This window comes from Panulirus ornatus, chromosome 41, assembly GCF_036320965.1.
Source record: "Panulirus ornatus isolate Po-2019 chromosome 41, ASM3632096v1, whole genome shotgun sequence".
In the NCBI taxonomy this organism is placed as follows: Eukaryota; Metazoa; Arthropoda; class Malacostraca; order Decapoda; family Palinuridae; genus Panulirus; species Panulirus ornatus.
This window is the reverse complement of record NC_092264.1, coordinates 11,248,407-11,267,798: the sequence shown is the minus strand read 5'-3', so window position 1 is coordinate 11,267,798 and position 19,392 is coordinate 11,248,407. Positions and strand designations below refer to the sequence as shown.

Genomic DNA, 19,392 nt, shown 5'->3' with positions numbered 1-19,392 from the left:
ACAGTATCATAAAGAATATCTTAATCAAAAACTCGCCAGAAAATTCTGCAGGCTGTGTTTAACAAATCCCTTGTAAGAGCTGTAATATGTTTTATAGTGAGCAGACTGGTGAGGATCTCTATTTAGACTGAAGCAACCTGAATATAGCATAAGAACAGGACAAGAATCAAATGCTTTGTTTTATCATGTTAAAAACTGTGACCATTGTATTGGATGGAGTAACGTTAATCAGTTATTAACACCTATCATTTGGGAAAGACCGAAGCGCCTGTGTGAGGAGACGTGTTATAATGTTAAAGACCCAAGCATCTGTGTGAGGAGACGTGTTGTAATGATAAACACCCAAGCATCTGTGTGAGGGGACGTGTTGTAATGATAAAGACTAAAGACCCAAGCATCTGTGTGAGGGGACGTGTTGTAATGATAAAGACCCAAGCATCTGTGTAAGGAGACGTGTTGTAATGATAAAGACCCAAGCATCTGTGTGAGGAGACGTGTTGTAATGATAAAGACCCAAGCATCTGTGTGAGGAGACGTGTTGTAATGATAAAGACCCAAGCATCTGTATGAGGAGACGTGTTGTAATGATAAAGACCCAAGCATCTGTGTGAGGAGACGTGTTGTAATGATAAAGGAAGATAACAATTGGTTGTCATTTTGAGATCTTCGTTGCTTAATTAGCAACGTTTTACTAATATAATCTTTTCAGGGGACGAATTACGTGCTAAAAAAGAACTGATAAAGAAAGGAATAATTAAGAACCCGAAAATAGAGCCATACACGTTTACAATCCATAAAGATTTGTGGAGGAATGCTATAGTTGCACTCATGGGCCTGGAATATTGGTAGAAACAAAAGAGAACCGTCTCTATGCGATTCCTACTTGACTTAGTCTCATATCTTGGTGCAAACTTAATCATTTTTCCTTTACCGTCTATATTTTCTCGGTTTCGGTAAAACTGTGCTCCAAGTTTGACAATAAGAATGCTAAACTATCTAAAAGAATGTAAAGTAGGATATATTTCGCTTTTGTTTTATATTGAGAGCCGGACTGGAATACTGACAAGGATTTGGTGTGGTTGAGATGGATCAAAGTAGGTTGAGAAAGATATGCCACAGTTGAGAGTGACATAAAAAAAAAAATTGAAATAGGTCTATTCAGTTGAGGAGGACCTCAGAATATTTTAAAGAAGGACCTTGGATAGCTTACAAAAACAAGTGACACTACACACTGCAGCAGATGAGGCTGGTCTCAGGCAGATAAGATTCTGAGATGTAAACAGGTTTGTTCTGGTTAGGATTCACGTGAACAGGTTATGTACACCATTAGTGCGGATGCACACACACATGCATGCCAGACAGTTGTATAGAGAGGGAGAGAGAGAGCGCTGTAGTGAGTGTGGTCAGGACTGGAGTGGTGTTCCCACTATGCACCTTAACATGAAGATCTTCCACTCGTTGTTGGCTATAGTGTTGCTGGTGTCAAGGTGCGCAGGTGATGATGGTAAGGTTATAACGGCAAGCCACAGTGCCACCAGAGACGTCCAATGGACCTGTCCAGATCCTGACGCCATCTTCCCCTGCGTGTGTTATGATGGAGACTTAGACTGTTCCAACGTAGAGAGTGAGGACCAGCTGGCCCAAATCATGGGGTCTTCTTTCCCTAATCCCAACTTCCGTAGCTTAACCATAGACGGGAATGATAACCTGAGGGTGCTGGGGGCCGGGGATCTGGGCAACACCACCTACACTTGGCTGGATATAGCGACCAGTGCTCTGGAAGAGATCGAGGAGGGCGCTCTCTCCGGCAGCTATGCTACAATTAGCAAGATTTTTCTACGTAGAAACAAACTAACATCGTTTCCTTGGGAGGACATGTCGTTAATGACGCATCTTAGTTATCTAAATTTGTTCGGGAACAATATATCAGGATTCTCCAATCTCTCGTCGGACACTCTGAAGTTCCTGGATCTGTCTCATAATCCTCTGGTAACAGTGGAAGCCACGGCTTTCAGCGCCTTACCTGCGCTGATGTCCATCTCTCTCGCGAACATTGGACTAACGGACGTCTTGCCAGGTACAAACTCGTGGTTTCATCATCTTAATTTCTGATATTTCTGAAACACTTAAGATTTATATATTCACACGAAAATACACTAATAGGTGACTAAAAGGGGAGGGAGCGGGGGCTGGAAATCCTCCCCTTCCGTTTTTAACTTTCCAAAAGAGGGAACAGAGAAGGGGGCCAAGTAAGGATATTACCTCTAAGGCTGTACTCTGTTCTTAACGCTACCTCTCTAACACGGGAAATGGCATATATATATATATATATATATATATATATATATATATATATATATATATATATATATATATATATATATATATATATACATATATATATAGATACATAGATAGATGTATATTCCTATGAGTTCCCAAGTGCACTTTCGTGTAATGATCACATCATCAGAGGACACACACGAGAGAAATATAACAGTCTGTTGATATACAACGAAGACACGTTGCTAGGACGCCATTTGGTAAACATGCGATTGTCCAAGACAGACAACGAGCGTATCATAAACATATTATGTGAACAAGAAGGTGAATTGTTTACAAATTTTATCAACAGTAAAGTGATCCAATTTGTATGGACCATCACTAATACCAAGATTATTATTCTTTGTGTATTTAATGATAGAAGATTCATTTATATTTCTCGTGGTAATAGAGTTAATAACTGAGATGGCATTACTCCAGTCAATACAATGATCATAGTTTTTAACGTGATTAAACAAGGCATTTGATTCTTGTCCCGTTCTTATACTATATTTATGTTGCTTAAGTCTAACAGAAAGATTCTTACCAGTCTGCCCAACGTAAAACTTATCACAAATTCTACATGGCACACTATAGATGCACCCAGAATTTTCTGGTGAACTCTGATTAAGATATTCTTGATAGTATTATTGTTCCTGAATGCAACATTTACATTAAAGGATTTAAGCAACCTGGGAAGTAAAGTAAAATTATTATCAAAAAGGAGAACTAAAAGATTCTTGGTGTCAATGGGAGGTTTGGGCTCAACTATATAGATAGCGAGATAGAGATAGAGATAGAGATAGAGAGAGAGAGAGAGAGAGAGGATGTTTTGGTCGGGGTGGTATCCCAAGTGAGAGTCATGGAGAGTGTTTTGGTGACTAAAGAAAAGGTGGTGAAAACCTTGCAGAAGATGAAATGCGGCAAGGTGGCGGGATTCGATGGTATTGTAGTTGAATTCACTAAGAAAAGGGGTGGCTGTGTTTTGATTGGTTGGTAAGGATACTCAGTGTATGTGTGGATCATGGTGAAGTGCCTAAGGATTGGAAGAAAGCATGTATAGTGTCACTGTATAAAGGTAAAGGGGATAAAGGTGAGTTTTCAAACTACAGAGGCATAAGTTTGTTGAGTATACCTGGTAAGTTGTATGGGAGGGTAGTAACTGAGAGGGTAAAGGCATGTACAGAGCATCAGATTGGGGAAGAGCAGTGTGGTTTCAGATGTGGTAGAGGATGTGTAGATCAGGTGTTTGTTTTGAAGAATGTGTGTGCGAGATACTGAGAAAAACAGATGGATTTGTATGTGGCATTCACGGATCTGGAGAGGGCATATGATAGAGTTGATAGAGATGCCCTATGGAAGCTATTAAGAGCATATGGTGTGGGAGGTAAGTTGCTAGAAGCAGTGAAAAGTTTTTATCAAGGATGTAAGGCATGTGTACGAGTAGGAAGAGAGGAAAGTGATTTGTTCCCAGTGAAGGATGGTCTACGGCAGGGGTGTGTGATGTCCCCATGGTTGTCTAATTTGTATATGGATGGGGTTGTTAGGGAGGTGAATGCAAAAGTTTTGGAGAGAGGGGCAAGTATGCAGTCTGTTGTAGATGAAAGGGCTTGGGAAGTGAGTCAGTTGTTGTTCGCTGATGATACAGCGCTGTGGCTGATTCGGGTGAGAAACTGCAGAAGCTGTTGACTGACTTTGGTAAAGTGTGTGAAAGGAGAAAGTTGAGAGTATATATGTAAAGAGGTAAGCATGATTGAGGATCAAGTTAGTTGAAATGTAAGTTTGAATGGAGAAAAACTGGAGGAAGCGAAGTGTTTTAGATATCTGGGAATGGATTTGGCAGCGGATGGAACCATGGAAACGGTAGTGAGTCACAGGGTGGGGGAGGGGGCAAACTCGCTAACAGGGGAAATTACGAACAAGCACACCCACCTACCCATCACCTCTCGTAAATCCATCCTCCTATCAGCTCCTTTACACCCATCCATCCATCAGGTCTTGTACAAGTACCTACATACTAGCTCTTGTACACCCACTCACCAACAAATACCCACCAACCAACTCTAGTACACCCACCCTCCAGCTCTTGTACACCCACTCACCATAAAACACCCATCAACCAACTGTAGTACACCCACCCTCCAGCTCTTGTACACTCACCCACCAACCAACTTTAATACACCCACCCACCAGCTCTTGTACACCCACTCATCAACAAACACCCATCAACCAACTCTAGTACACCCACCCACCAGCTCTTGTACATTCACCCACCAACCAACTTTAATACACCCACTCACACACCAATACTTGTACATTCACCCGCCCTCAAGCTCTCCTCATGCCTACCCTTCCACCAGCTCTGGTGCACCTACCCACAGACAAGCTCCTATACCCATCCAAGCACCAGCTTTCGACACATGCAAGCACCTCTCAGAATGCGCCATCCAATCACCTCCTTTTTTAATCAGCCTGATCAATACATAAACACATCTCTCCTCATTTACCTTCGTTATACATATGTCCATTGCTTCACAGGGACGTTCGTTGGTCTCCCAAACCTCTGCACTGTGTCCATCCAAGGGAACTATGTGGCCCACTTACCAGAGGGTACTGTACAGTTTCCCAACTGCTCGTTTGGCTTTTTGGATCTCTCGAGAAACAAGATCAGCAGCGTGGCCGTCAATGCTATCCACGGTAGGAAAATCTTCTCCATCGCTTCTAATTCATCATTATATACATGCAGTAGCTGTAGTCATCATTATATACATGCAGTGGCTGTATTCATCATTATATACATGCAGTAGCTGTATTCATCATTATATACATGCAGTAGCTGTATTCTTATCCAGCAGAGGGATATAAAGCGTCCATACTTAAAAAGATGACACAAACTACAACTTGTGTTTAAGGCATGTGGAGACTAGGGACGAGTGCAGGAAAGAAATCAGTATTCAGGTATCGTATTGGTGAAGGTTAGGTTAGGTTGGTAAGGATAGGTTAGGTAAGTTAAGGTAAGGTTAGGTTAGGTTAGGTTAGGTATAAACCTTCTATATCATACCTTAAACAGATTTCAACTGTATTTCGATCCTTTGGTTAGGTTAGGTTAGGTAAGGTTAGGTAAGGTTAGGTTAGGTAAGGTTAGGTTAGGTTAGGTTAGGTTAGGTATAAACCTTCTATATCATACCTTAAACAGATTTCAAGTGTATTTCGTTCCTTTGGTTAAAGAAGCAGATTTTGGTCGTATTTGTGGAGGACACAAACTTTCATGTCTCTCAGGTCAAGTGTCATGCAGAACCCATCAAGTGCCCCGTGGCCAGATGTGGTCAGTCGTGGCGGACTCAGGTGATGAGCCGTCGTGATGCATCTCGTACTGACCCAGAATGTGTTACTCCCGCAGGTTTCCCTCACGGTGGCGATATAATATTATGGAATAATCAGTTGACAGTTCTCGAGGAAATCGTGTGGAGGCCGCTACTCCAGAGCCCTGCGTATCTGTTTCTGGAAAGTAAGTCATCAGTCGTCCTAGTCCTCTTCTATTTTCCATAACTTCTGTTGCTATGCACAGATCTAACAGATCTATGTTCCCTGTACAAGCAAAGAACACCAGTGTGTACGGTTCACTGTTCTACTTACACATCTGTCAGGTTAAGGGGTTACGCTGAGTTCTTCAGTTAGATATGTCTCCTTCCTCTGCATATGATGTTCTTTTCTAAGTTATTTCGGTATTCTTTTCCTGCTGAAGCTGTTCTGTTCTAAGTAACTGAGTTTCACTCACGCCTAAGTAACGAAGCCTTGCTATTATCCAGATAACCCGCTCCTCTGTGGTTGCGACATCGCCTGGCTCGTTCGGAACCCCATCTTGCTCGGGCGAATTGACACATTCGCAAAATGCAGCAGCGGAGAACTCTTGGTGCACCTCGACCCTGCCATCTTCGATCAGTGTTAAGACGTTTGTGAGCTGTCTATGGTAGTCACGTCTTCTTGCTCTCTTTTGCCAACCTGATCTGATGGGATCACCTGCCTTTCTTCTGAGGAACCAGTGTGTTATTGATGTCTTCGTACTTGTGACAGATGTCCCCCAGCCAAAAGCTCAAGTCTTCAGATCCCACTGAAAGTTGATGACATTCATCCATTCGTAAGTATACTACAAACTTCATTTCAACAAGAACCTGACCCAGGCCGACCTTTGGCATCAGTTTAATGGTAACATTACATACATACATCAAGCAGGAGACACAACAATATATCCAACAACTTTAGCTGCAGCTCTTCCATGAACTCTGAGGCAAGGTCGACAGTATCAGACGAAGACCATATCACAGGAGGTGGACGCCTCACCTCCCCAGCAACAGTGTAAACTTGTCGTTACCCCACACATATGCACGATTGCATCACATCAATAAATTTCTAAAGCACATTCATGTTGACTTATATCCCCGGTTATCTTTGTTACACGTCCCTCGCTCCTACGTAACATATATATGAAGAGTTAATAAAAGAGTATTGCGTGGTCTAGCTACTGGTGTGCACATGAACAGCCAGCTCTCGGGAGCAAAGCCCAAAATAATACCTATAAATGAAAGAAAGTGAACCCAGTTCAACCTGTTAACCTGTGTTCATCATGTCCGCTCATAATAATGAATACCTTATCCTCCCAGTTATACCTCCAACTGCCACATTACTCAGCTTCGCATTCAAATCACCCACACTGATACCTGGTCTCGTGCACCAAAGCTGCTCCCAAAACACTTGCCTCTCATGATCTTTCGTCTCATGACCAGGTGTATAAGCACCGATAATCATCTATCTCTCTCCATCCACTTTCAGTTTTACCCATATCAATCTAGAGTATACTTTCTTACACTCTTTAGCACACTCCTACAAGTATTGCTGCGCTTTTCTTAGCTTTTGTCCTCTCAACAAGACGTATCCAAACCATTCTTCCCCTTTACCCTTAAGATTCGTTTCACTTAGAGCTAGTATATCCAAGTTTCTTTCGTCGAACATACTGCCTATCTCTTTTCATTTCATCTCGGTTACACCCACACGCATTCAGACATCCCCCTTCCTGTATTTCAATTTCTAAGAAGGAACAAAGCATGGAGTGCTCATTCTCCTCGAAGGCCCAGATTGGGGTGTCTGAATGTGAGAAGAGAGGAGACGGGTAGCATGTTTGAGAAAATAAACCTGGATGTTCTGGCTCTGACTGGAAATGTCGTAGGAGTAAAGTTAGGGGTTGGTGTGAGGACACAGGCTAAGGAACGAGTAGCACTACTCCTGAAGCAGGAGTCGTGGGAGTGTGTGATGGAGTGTATGGAGGTAATTCCAGATTAATGTGGCTAAAATTGAAATTGTTGGGAAAGATATGATTGATTTAATTAGAGCTTATGCAGCTGGCCATGAGAGGAAAGACCATTAGAGACAAGGGTTTTAGGAGCAGTTGAGTGTGTCAGCAGCTTTGATGTAAGAGACCGAGTATGAGTGATGGGTGATCTACATGTGAAGTTAAATAACGTGGCAGTTGAAGGTATAATTGGGACGCATGGGATATTCAGTGTAATGAGCAGAAATAGTGAACAGTTTGTGGAGTTGTGTGCTGATAGAAGACTGGTGATTGGCAATACCTGGTATAAAATGAGAGATATACACAAGTATACGTATGTGAGTAGGAGAGGTGGTGAGCGGGTACGTCTGGATTATATATCAATTGACAAGTAAAAGAGAGACTTTTGGATGTTAATCTGCTGAGAGCGGCAGCTGGGGTGGGGTGGGGGATTTCTGGTCACTATCTTGTGAAGGAGAGGGTGAAGGTTTGTAGAGGCTTTCGAAAATGAGGAAACAATGTTGGGAAGAAGAGAGTGATGAAAGTAAGGGATCTTGGAAAAGAAAATTCTGTGAAGTAATACCAGGAAAGACTGAGTGTAGAATGGCAAAAGGTGAGAATAAATGAAAGGAGGGGAGTGGCTGAAGAATGGGAGGTATTTTGTGAAGCAGTGATGGCTTGTGCAAGAGGCGCGTGTGGCATGTGAAAGGTGGGAGGTGGGCAGATTAGAAAGGGTAGTGAGTGGTGGGATGAAGAAATAAAGTCGTTACTGAAAGAGAAACGAAAGGCATTTGGACGATACTTACGAGAAAAGAGTACAAATGATTGGGGGATGTGTTAAAAAAAGCGACAGGAAGTCAAGAAGGTGCATAGGTTGCAAAAGAGGGCAAATATGTTTTGAAAGAAGGTATATAATGCGCGAATGATAAGAGAACAAATGGGAACATCGGTAAAGGAGGCAAATGGCAAAGAGATAACAGGTAGTGATGAAGTGAGGCGGAGATGGCAGTGAGTACTTTGAAGGTTTGTTAAACGTGTTTGATGATAGGTTGACAGATGTAGGGTGTTAGCTAGGGGCGGTATGCGAAGTGAGAGTCATGAAGAGTTGCTTGGTGAAATGAAATACGACAAGGAGACTGGAGTGGATGGTATTGCATTTGAATTTAGTAAAAGAGGCGGTGACTGTGCTTTCGATTAGCTGGAAAAATCAATGTATGTATGTATCATGGTGAAGTGCCTGAGGATTGGCGGAATGCATGTATAGTGCCATTGTATAAAGGCAAAGGGAATAAAGGCGAGTGCTCAAATTACAGAGATATAACAAGTTTGTCAGTATACCCGTAAAGCTGTATGGGAGGGGACTGAATGAGAAAGTGGAGGCATTTATAGATCATTAGACTGGGGAAAAGCAGCGTGGTTCCAGAAGTGGTAGAGGATGTGTAGGCAATCAGTCTCAAACATTTCCAGAACACTGTGATGACTGACCAGTTCCAGGTCTTGTAACCCATATGTATCTCTTGTGTCTATCTTGCGGTAGTTGTTAATGATCCCTAAATTCATGATCCAGTTCCTGTAGCAAGGAAAGCTGTCAGACCTGAGGACATAGACAACATGATCGTCAAGCCCTTCAAGTTTGGTTAGAAAAATGTAGCTCTTAAGTCAGACAGTTAGTGGGTAACGAGGACAATGTTCAGTTCATCGTATCTAAGATGGACAAGGAACTGTCACTATTGTAAATGTCCAGATGGGAAGTTCTCCTGAAGGAAAACTGTAGGTCACTTAGAAAAAATCCTCGAGTGGGAGTTTCAAAGATTTGAATAATTTGAGATGTCATCAGGGTTTGATGTAATCTAAAATAAAGTATTGAAGATAATCCCAGGAAAATTTGCCAATGCATTTAGGACAAAATCTGAGGCTATTTGCCTTGTTTTTTTCCTCATCAGACGACGTAAGCTCTGGAAAATGTCATGATACAATACCTGTCCTCATCAGACGACCTAAGCTCTGGAAAATGTCATGATACAATACCTATTGCAGAATGTTAGAGTCTTTATCTACTGTCGCAGTACATGGATGACAGGAAGAAAAATATCCCAGAACTATAACGGGGAGAAGTCCATAGGAACCATCAGTTTAGACAGATAAACAAATGCTCTTCCCCTCCTCGCCAAAGTACCAGAACGGTACACAGTCAATATTTAATCACTGTGTCAAGAGTCATTGCCTTCACCCTCAGTTAGTGTAACTATTTCAGTAACATGTATAGTAAGGGTAATAATTCATGTCCAGGTAAATCTAGGAGATTTGACGGGGATTCTGGAAACATTTGCCTAAAATCAGGGGGTCAAATTGGAAGGTTGACTATTCTAGCACAGAATTAGTTAAGAAAAAATGTAAGAGATGGTAAGACTGGTGTAGAAACGCTTATTATCAAACTGACTGAAATGATTTAATGTTTTCATCGTTTGTGGATGTGCACGATTTTGTTCATAACATTTCAAAAATAGTTTCTTCAGATATCAATTTCATGGATAAGAAAGGGAATTTTGTTCGTTCGAGCAACATCAAACGACATTCACTAAGCTGGAACAAAGGTTAATCAGAGCTCAGTACTGGCAAATGCAGATGTAAGTATACCATATGAACTGCCTGCTCCCGGACACAAGCAATGCAAGTGGAGAAAGGTGTAATAAAGCCATTGGGTATTTTTCTAAGAAACTGTATAAGACAGAGAAAGTATTCTTAACAGACAGTGAAGACCTTGCCATGGTAAAAGCATGTAGGGAGTAGATTCTATCACCAGTACCTGTGGCCGAAACACTTTAAAGTCACAGCAGCTCATGAAAGTTATGTTTCAGAGGATACCTTAGCCTTAGAATGTCTAGGCACATGCAATATTACGTATCTGACACCATCTACAAAATGGATACAGCCAACTCAAGACTAGATCCTTGAAGTTGATAAATTGTATTTACCAGTAGAAAACCAGTTCAGCTTAACGTATGATTAACAAAGGAGGTTATTAAGAATAAGGAGAGGACTGTAGATGGGTGTCACGTGCCAATGACAATTCTAAGTAATATCATTTTCCCTATTCAGAAGTGCAATACCAATAAGCTGAGAAGACTCTAAAAGGCTTACTTTGTGTTTAGTCATTCCAGCTCACTGAAAAGAATAGCATGTAGGACAGACCCAGGAAGAAACCTAGCCAGGAAATAGTCAGTCAGTTACATAAGAGATCAAGTTGATATCTTTTTCCTGATTCGCAGATGTGGAAGTAGTAGAACTTAAACCTCAAAGTGCTTTAGTTCGAAAATGGAGTGAGTTACCAGTCGTCAAGGGTAAAAGACGGATTCAAATAGCAATAAGGTAGGGTGGTATAGATGTATTAATGTCACTGGTCATTGCTCCACACTCATGTAAGCTTATCTACAATGCCATAATAAAATATCGAGGAAGATATTACAACAGTTTGATATTTGTATGATTGGGAAGCGCAGAGCTTTCTTGGTGGATAATGGAAGCGATTTTTAAGCAAATACATTAGACAATTTTGTAAGAAAGCTGGAATTCCATCTTCGAGGTAATCCAGCGATGGAACGTGCACAGAGGACATTAAGATCAGTCATAGTTATGCTAAGTAAGGCGTATCTGAAACAATGTCTCATTCACTTACCTGACACATTTAAGCTCCTAAAGTGAATCCGTTCATACCTCTTAGGTACTTCCTAGTCTTTGTGTGTTTCGGTTATAATCCCATTAGTGAAGTGGGAAGCCTAGATCCCATTCGTGAAGAAGGAAGCCTAGATCCCATTAGTGAAGTGGGAAGCCTAGATCCCATTAGTGAAGAAGGAAGCCTAGATCCCATTAGTGAAGAAGGAAGCCTAGATCCCATTAGTGAAGAAGGAAGCCTAGATCCCATTAGTGAAGTGGGAAGCCTAGATCCCATTAGTGAAGTGGGAAGCCTAGATCCCATTAGTGAAGTGGGAAGCCTAGATCCCATTAGTGAAGTGGGAAGCCTAGATCCCATTAGTGAAGTGGGAAGCCTAGATCCCATTAGTGAAGAAGGAAGCCTAGATCCCATTAGTGAAGTGGGAAGCCTAGATCCCATTAGTGAAGTGGGAAGCCTAGATCCCATTAGTGAAGTGGGAAGCCTAGATCCCATTAGTGAAGTAGGAAGCCTAGATCCCATTAGTGAAGAGGGAAGCCTAGATCCCATTAGTGAAGTGGGAAGCCTAGAGTTACCGGGCAAGGGAATGAGACGGTAAATGGAGGTAAAGGCATTAAGGAGCTGATCAAAGAGTCATCCATGTAGATCTGTGTGACTCCATGTGGATCTATAACGAAGAATCTTTTCCAAATACGGTAGATAAATTAATGAGAAATTCAAGAGGTCCTTTTAATATCACGATGTGAGGGATGAAGGCCCAACCAGTAAGTATTCTAGCTTACTGCACTTGATCCTTTAGGAGAGAGATCGGCAAGTAAGCTATATTACCAAAGAAGATTGGAGACAGGTTCCTCTGTGGTGACGAGGAAGCTGCTATTTTTAAATGAATGGACATCCCAGACAACCTCCTGACCGAATACAGTAATAAAAGACCGCAAATGAACTGATGTAGACTTGTTTAGTAAGTCACTGGTTTTAGAACTGGGTTTTCAAACGAGTATGACTAACTTAATTTCAAATACTATGATGCAAGAAATCACGTAAGAATAGACTGGAGTGTTAACTTCGATGTGAATTGATGTTATAAATTGGGATTATTAAGGATGGCACAGTGAGAGGATTTGGTGAGGATGACTTTGTATATCATTTACCAATAGTTGGTGTCGGACATCCCAGAGGTGCTGGGTTGGATATTGTTGTTCTTAAGGGTTTACTTATAAAATGATAAGTAATTCTGTTTTAACGTAGCCTGTGCGCATGCCAGATCTCACCATATCGTAATTCATTTTATACGAGAGCTCCATTGATTATTGGACGTACCTTGAGGAGTAAATCGTTTGTATTCCTATAAGTTGTCTCATCATTATTTTATCTTTTGTTTTGGTAACCGGAAGGATACGTGGAGGCCTCTCACGACAGCAACAGACGTTACTCTAGCATATATATTTGTTTTAATGTTAGCTGAAACGGTACGGCAACTGTGCTATCCCAAGGACTCTACACATACCCTAGCCTAAGCCAGGTACCCATTTCATCGACCAACCCTTAGGGGTGGATGAACAGCTGGGTTGACTGTGGACCAACGGTCGCAACCAGGATTCGAAACTGAGCTCGACCCTGGGCGTCAAGGTCGGCGACGCTATTCGATACACCACAGAATTGGTATGCCTCTCTGTAGAACTGGCTGGGTAGCTAATTGGGTTGAGAAGGAGGAAAAAACTGAGGACCAGCAAAACTTGAATAAGAATTGTCGAAACTCCTTATGAGAGTTATGTTAGGACATTGAAGTGAGGTAAGTTGAATTCAAGATGCGGCTGGGACTTTGTTAGTTTTATCGGTTGAGTACTAGAATCCAGTCTTATCTGGACCAAGGAGGAGTGCAGTAGTGAAGCTAAATTTTGGTTCACTTCACCCTACGATGGTTGGATCTGTGTGAGCGAGAGGCTGTCGCCTGCTAGAGTTTGTTTTTGATTAACACCATCGTCCTCCCAGGCTGCTCTCCTCTCGAACAATGTCACTAGATATTTCTGGGCTTAATACAGCAGTATTACCTAAGAGCAAATACCGAATTAGTAGTTGAGCAGAGGAGAATCACTGATTCTGGAGAGATTAGGATAAATGGGATTATCAGTAGGTAAGAAGACTTTACTTTGGAGAAAAAACGAAGTAAACAATTCAGTTTTTCCTAAGCGGGAAATGGAGGTTCGCTTATTTGCTTCAAGATTTCACTCCAAACGGAAGTGAGATGATAAGTCCTGAAAGCGTAAGGAAAGTTACATCTAGAGTTAGAGAACAGGGTGTTATAGGAAGGATTGGAAAAGTGTATTAGAACAGATATTTGCAATTAAATTCATCTTGTCCAGATTAGCTTCAGTTCCATTGAAAAATAACGGTCCGAATAGCTATTGGTGATATGATAAATTTGGGATGTATGAAGAAATAACTGATATAAAATAACATAATAAATAATAAATAAATAACAAATAAATAGAATAACATCTAGTCCAGTCCAGATTACTCTGATGGCTTGTCTGGGACAGTTTTCGACTTCAAATATTACCCCTTCTCTCCACCCCTCAACTTTACCTACAAAAATTTGTTATTGGTTTTGTGTTTGGAGGTTAGGATCATATCTTTATCAATGGTACTGAAGAGGATCAACTATTTCCACCGTGGGAATAGACCGGAAAGTGTTATGGTGACGTAGTACAAGATCTTTGCTTGCTACGTTGCTAAAGCCATCATTTGGCCCAACTTAGTGTATGGCATTTTTTTTATATCAACCCCTCCCAGAGATAGAGGCATTCAATCATTATATCTATCATCATTATCATCAAACATTCCGGTCGTTCCTATTAAGCAGCTTCTGGTGTGATAATCCATCTTCTCGACCAGAGCGAAGTACCTGTGTGAGAGAGTGTGTTGCTCTGATATAGGAAGATAACAAGGCGTCTGCATTGTATATACACTGCCTTCCTTTATCTCCATTATCACTTGTTTTACTGACAGATAATCTATTTCGACAGACAAGTTGACAAACACGGAAAAGTTTTGGATTGTATGTTTCTTTCTCCTCAATATTCTTCACAAGATTTCTAAGCTTCTCTAAATACCAGAAATCATGAACAAAATTATCATTTACACACCCGGAAAATAAACAATACCTAAAACCCATAACAATATAGAGAAAAGAGAATCGGGGTTCTTTATACGACCCTGCTGGACTTACCAAGAAATAAAAAGGAACATCAAGGAATTCAAAAGGCAACAGACCACTGGGTCCTTTCGAGGCTGTTTGTGATCATGGAGGATATAAGAAACTTACAGATTAGTGGAGTAAGTTAGAGAAGGGTTACAGATGACTGAAAGTGAATAATCTGCAAATTATCATTGTGATTAAGGTGGTGTAAAAATGTAAATCGTTTACTTGAGGCGAAATATTTATCAACCACTCTAACTGACAAATTTTTGTATGTAAAGCTTGTGGCTACAGATTTGTATCCATTACCATACGAGTAAGATCAGATGAACTGAGTCTTAAGTAACTTGATAGATGAAGAATATCAAAGCCTTTGATAATTCTGAATGCTTGTATCTGATCACCTCATAACTTTCTCTTTTCTTAGCGACATAGATTCACGTCGTTTATTTTGCTCTCGTAGGAAATAATTCTCTGTCCAGGAACCATTTTGTCTCTTTTTTTTTTTTAAGGTAGGGTGACCAAAGCTGAACACAATATTTTTTAAGGTAGGGTGACTAAATCTGAACACAATATACAAGAGGGGGACGAACGCATGAAAGGTAAAGAGCAAGGATGATTTCCCTGGACTTACATTCGAATGCCCTACCTATGATTCAAAAAAATTTTGTTCGCTCTTTTCACTACTTACATGGCTTTAGATCATCAGCGATTACTAAGTCTTTTTCCTCGCTTACCTTTTGCAGTTTATCAAAATTCATAGTGTAGCTTGCCTCTTCGTTTTTAGCAGCGTTATGTAAAAGTTCGCACTTATCGACATCAGAATTCAATTTGCCACTTTCGAGCCAAGCCCATCAGTGTCTATGTCAGTTTGAAGCTGCAGACGTTCAACTAAATTTGTAGATCTATTTCTCAGCTTTGTATCATCAGCGAATTTTGAGATCTTGCAATGGAGTCCGATTATCAATACACATGAGAAAGAGAACCGGTCCTAAGACTGATGGCACTCCATTTGTTATGTCTGACCATTCTGAGTCTTGACCATCAGTCACTACCTTTTGTTTCTAGTCAGTCAACCAGTTCCCTGTCCATGGAAGTACAACCCCATCAAAGCCATGACTTAATTTTTGCTGGTAAAGTTTGACGCGGAAATTTGTTGAAAGCTTTGTGAAAATCTAGATGGATGACCAGCTGCTTTACTTTCGTCATACGTGTTAATTATATCATAAAAGGAATCAGTCAGATTTATCAGACATGAACGATTTCGTCGGAAACTATGTTGAGCATCATTATTAAAAAAAACGGTGGTTCTCTACATGATTTACAATTCTGTCTCGACTAATGGTTTCCATAAGTTTACCTACTCCATACGTTAAGCTAATGGAACGATAACTTCTTGACACTGACTCATCCCTTTTTTGATTACCGATGTTTCACTGGCAAACTACCATTCATATGGAACTTTGCTTGTAGAAACAACATGTTGAGAAGGGCTGTCAAGCGCTAAATTGTTCCATTTTTCGTCTTTCATTGTTCTCAGATAAAGTTTATCAGGGCCTGCCATCTTATTTATTTTCATTTTGTTTATTGCTGAAAGTATGTTTTCGAATATGTTGAAAAACGTTTCCCCTCGCATATCAGTGAAACTGGATTCGGGACATGGTTTATGTCTTCGATCGTAATTCCAGTTGCAAAAAGTATTTAATATATTATCCATGGCTTCGTTGTCTTGAACCAGGTTATTATTTTCTGTAATTAATGGACCTACTGACGGAGTAATGACTCCCTTGCTATCAACATAAATCACCTTACGGTTTCTTTTGCTAATTTAAAAAAAAAACATAAGCTTCATAGTGACATTTACTTTGTCGTGTAACTCTAACTTTTTCGACGCAAATTGATATAACTTTCTCTATCATGCTGGCCAGTGGACTCTCTATATCTCATAATTCACTTTCATGGGCAAAAGGCACTTTTCTCTTTCACTGACCCGAGTTCCGATACCTTGGCTTTGATTTAGAAAGAGTCCGTGTGATAGGCACTGGCACGTATGTTTCCTTTATTGCTTTGAAGTGTTTACTAAGGATATTTCACACAAAGTTCATGTCATATTCACTGACCATATCATCTTAGGTTTGCCTGTCAAGAGCAATGCAACGATAAATGATGTTTGCGTTTATAATTGGATATTTTTCTCGCTTTTCGTCATACTGACCAACATTTTGAAAACGACCTCAAAAATAATTTGTCAGTGATCACTTACTTAACAAATTTTTCTCCAGCTTCAACATTTTTAACTTAGAGTGAGTTCAATGACGTATTTTATTTTTCCCTTAAAACATTGTCAGTTTTATTCAGAACTGCACCCCGCTCTTTGACAATAAAGATGCTAAATGACTCTCTGAAAGAATATTCAAGTAGAATGATTTTCGCTTTTGTTAAGTGTAAAGTAGTGGACTGAGGAATGAGAAATGAGAAGGGTCTAAAGAATGTAGAGATCTTATATGAAGAATTCACAATGGTTTACAGATTTAAACACGGGATTTGCAGCAGGTCTTGAACTTGGAGGCGTCGATCATTTTGGACTTTGAAGCATCACTCATGGTGGACACTTTAGCGGCCGAGCACAATCCACACAAACACGTCCTCCATTATATGGTCCTCCCTTCTCCATATTCACCCACCCCCTGCACGGCCTACCCTTCCCTCTATCCCTCACTTCTTTCTTTTAATAAGGTGGTTGGAGGGAGAGGAAGAAGAGATGGGAGAGGGAAGGAACAGTTTGGAATAGAAGAGAGGGTTGAATACACAGTTGTAGGTTGAACCCATGTTTGATCGTACTTGCATCAATATAGATTTGTGGTCACAAATGCATCAATATAGCTGTGTGGTCATACTTACATCAATATAGATGTGTGGTCATACTTGCATCAATATAGTTATGTGGTCATACTTGCATCATTATAGATGTGTGGTCATACTTGCATCAATAATGATGTGTAGTCATGTTGCATCAACAAAGATGTGTCACACAAAGTGTGACCAAACATATATTGATACAAGTATGACCACACATCTGTACTGATGCAAGTATGACCATTTATATTGATGCATGTGTGACCACACATCTATACTGATGCAAGTATGACCACACATCTATACTGATGCAAGTATGACCATTTTTGTATTGATGCAAGTGTGACCACACATCTATACTGATGCAAGTATGACCACAAATCTATATTGATGCAAGTATAACCAAACCTATATTCATATGACAAGTATGATCACACATCTATATTGATGCAATGACCACAAATCTATAATGATGTATGACCACACATCTATATTGATGTGACCACAAATCTATATTGATGCAAGTATGACCACACATCTATATTGATGCAAGTATGACCACACATCTATACTGATGCATTTATGAGCACAAATCTATAGTGATGCAAGTATGACCACACATCTATATTGATGTGTGACCACACATCTATATTGATGCAAGTATGACCACACAACTATAGTGATGCAAGTATGACCACACATCTATATTGATGCAAGTATGACCACAAATCTATTTTGATGTAAGTGTGACCACACATCTATATTGATGCAAGTATGACCACACATCTATATTGATGCAAGTATGACCACAAATCTATATTGATGTAAGTGTGACGACACATCTATATTGATGCAAGTATGACCACACATCTATATTGATGCAAGTGTGACCACACATCTATAGTGATGCAGGTATGACAAAACATCTATATTGATGCAAGTATGACCACACAACTATATTGATGCAAGTATGACCACACAAATATACTGATGCAAGTATGACCACACAACTATATTGATGCAAGTATGACCACAAATCTATAATGATGCAAGTATGACCACAAATTTATAGTGATGCAAGTATGACCACACAACTATATTGATGCAAGTATGACTACAAATCTATAGTGATGCAAGTATGACCAAACATCTATATTGATGCAAGTACGATCAAACATCTGTATTGATGCAAGTATGACCAAACATCTATATTGATGCAAGTATGACCACACATCTATATTGATGCAAGTATGACTACACGTCTATATAGATGTAAGTACGACCAAATATCTATTTTGATGTAAATATGTCCACACATCTATATTGATACCAACTGAATAAACGTGCTGCCGGCAGATGCAACTTCTAGTGCCGCCGTGCCCAAAGTGTCGTACCGTCGTGTTCGAAGTGTGGTACCGTCGTGCTTAAGCATCGTACCGTCGTGCTTAAGCATCGTACCGTCGTGTTCAAGCATCGTACCGTCGTGTTCAAGCATCGTACCGTCGTGCTCAAGCATCGTACCGTCGTGCTAAAGCATCGTACCGTCGTGTTCAAACGTCGTACCGTCGTGCTCAAACAACGTACCGTCGTGCTTAAGCATCGTACCGTCGTGTTCAAACGTCGTACCGTCGTGCTCAAACAACGTACCGTCGTGCTTAAGCATCGTACCGTCGTGCTCGAGCATCGCACCGTCGTGTTCAAGCATCGTACCGTCGTGTTCAAGCATCGTACCGTTGTGTTCAAGCATCGTACCGTTGTGTTCGAGCATCGTACCGTCTTGTTCAAGCATCGTACCGTCTTGTTCAAGCATCGTACCGTCGTGTTCGAGCATCGTACCGTCGTGTTCAAGCATCGTACCGTCGTGTTCAAGCATCGTACCGTCGTGTTCAAGGGTCGTTTCTCCTCAATGGTCCAGTCATAAAGTAATAAGTCATGTGACCAGCATGACCAATTATAAACTCTGTGTACGATCTGTGTAGATTTATATGTTCTAACATTAGTAGTCCCTTGACTTACTTT

General features: G+C 40.6%; 1 protein-coding gene across 1 annotated transcript; it reads left to right on the top strand.

Annotated features, from left to right (window-relative positions):
* Positions 1-1,356: 1,356 nt before the first annotated feature.
* LOC139761775 (oplophorus-luciferin 2-monooxygenase non-catalytic subunit-like) lies at positions 1,357-6,742 on the top strand. The gene is made up of 4 exons (XM_071686211.1): positions 1,357-2,077; positions 4,861-5,019; positions 5,723-5,830; positions 6,132-6,742. The coding sequence occupies exons 1-4, from the start codon at positions 1,429-1,431 to the stop codon at positions 6,269-6,271; spliced, it is 1,056 nt and encodes a 351-aa protein (XP_071542312.1). The 5' UTR covers positions 1,357-1,428; the 3' UTR covers positions 6,272-6,742.
* The last annotated feature ends 12,650 nt before the right edge of the window (positions 6,743-19,392 follow it).

What these genes read in the sequence shown, in the direction of transcription:
- LOC139761775 (XM_071686211.1), top strand. Translation starts at nt 1,429, where the DNA reads ATGCACCTTAACATGAAGATCTTCCACTCGTTGTTGGCTATAGTGTTG. An exon ending in GGCCGTCAATGCTATCCACG is followed by an intron (nt 5,020 to 5,722) that starts GTAGGAAAATCT and finishes TTACTCCCGCAG; the next exon opens with GTTTCCCTCACGGTGGCGAT. An exon ending in TGCGTATCTGTTTCTGGAAA is followed by an intron (nt 5,831 to 6,131) that starts GTAAGTCATCAG and finishes GCTATTATCCAG; the next exon opens with ATAACCCGCTCCTCTGTGGT.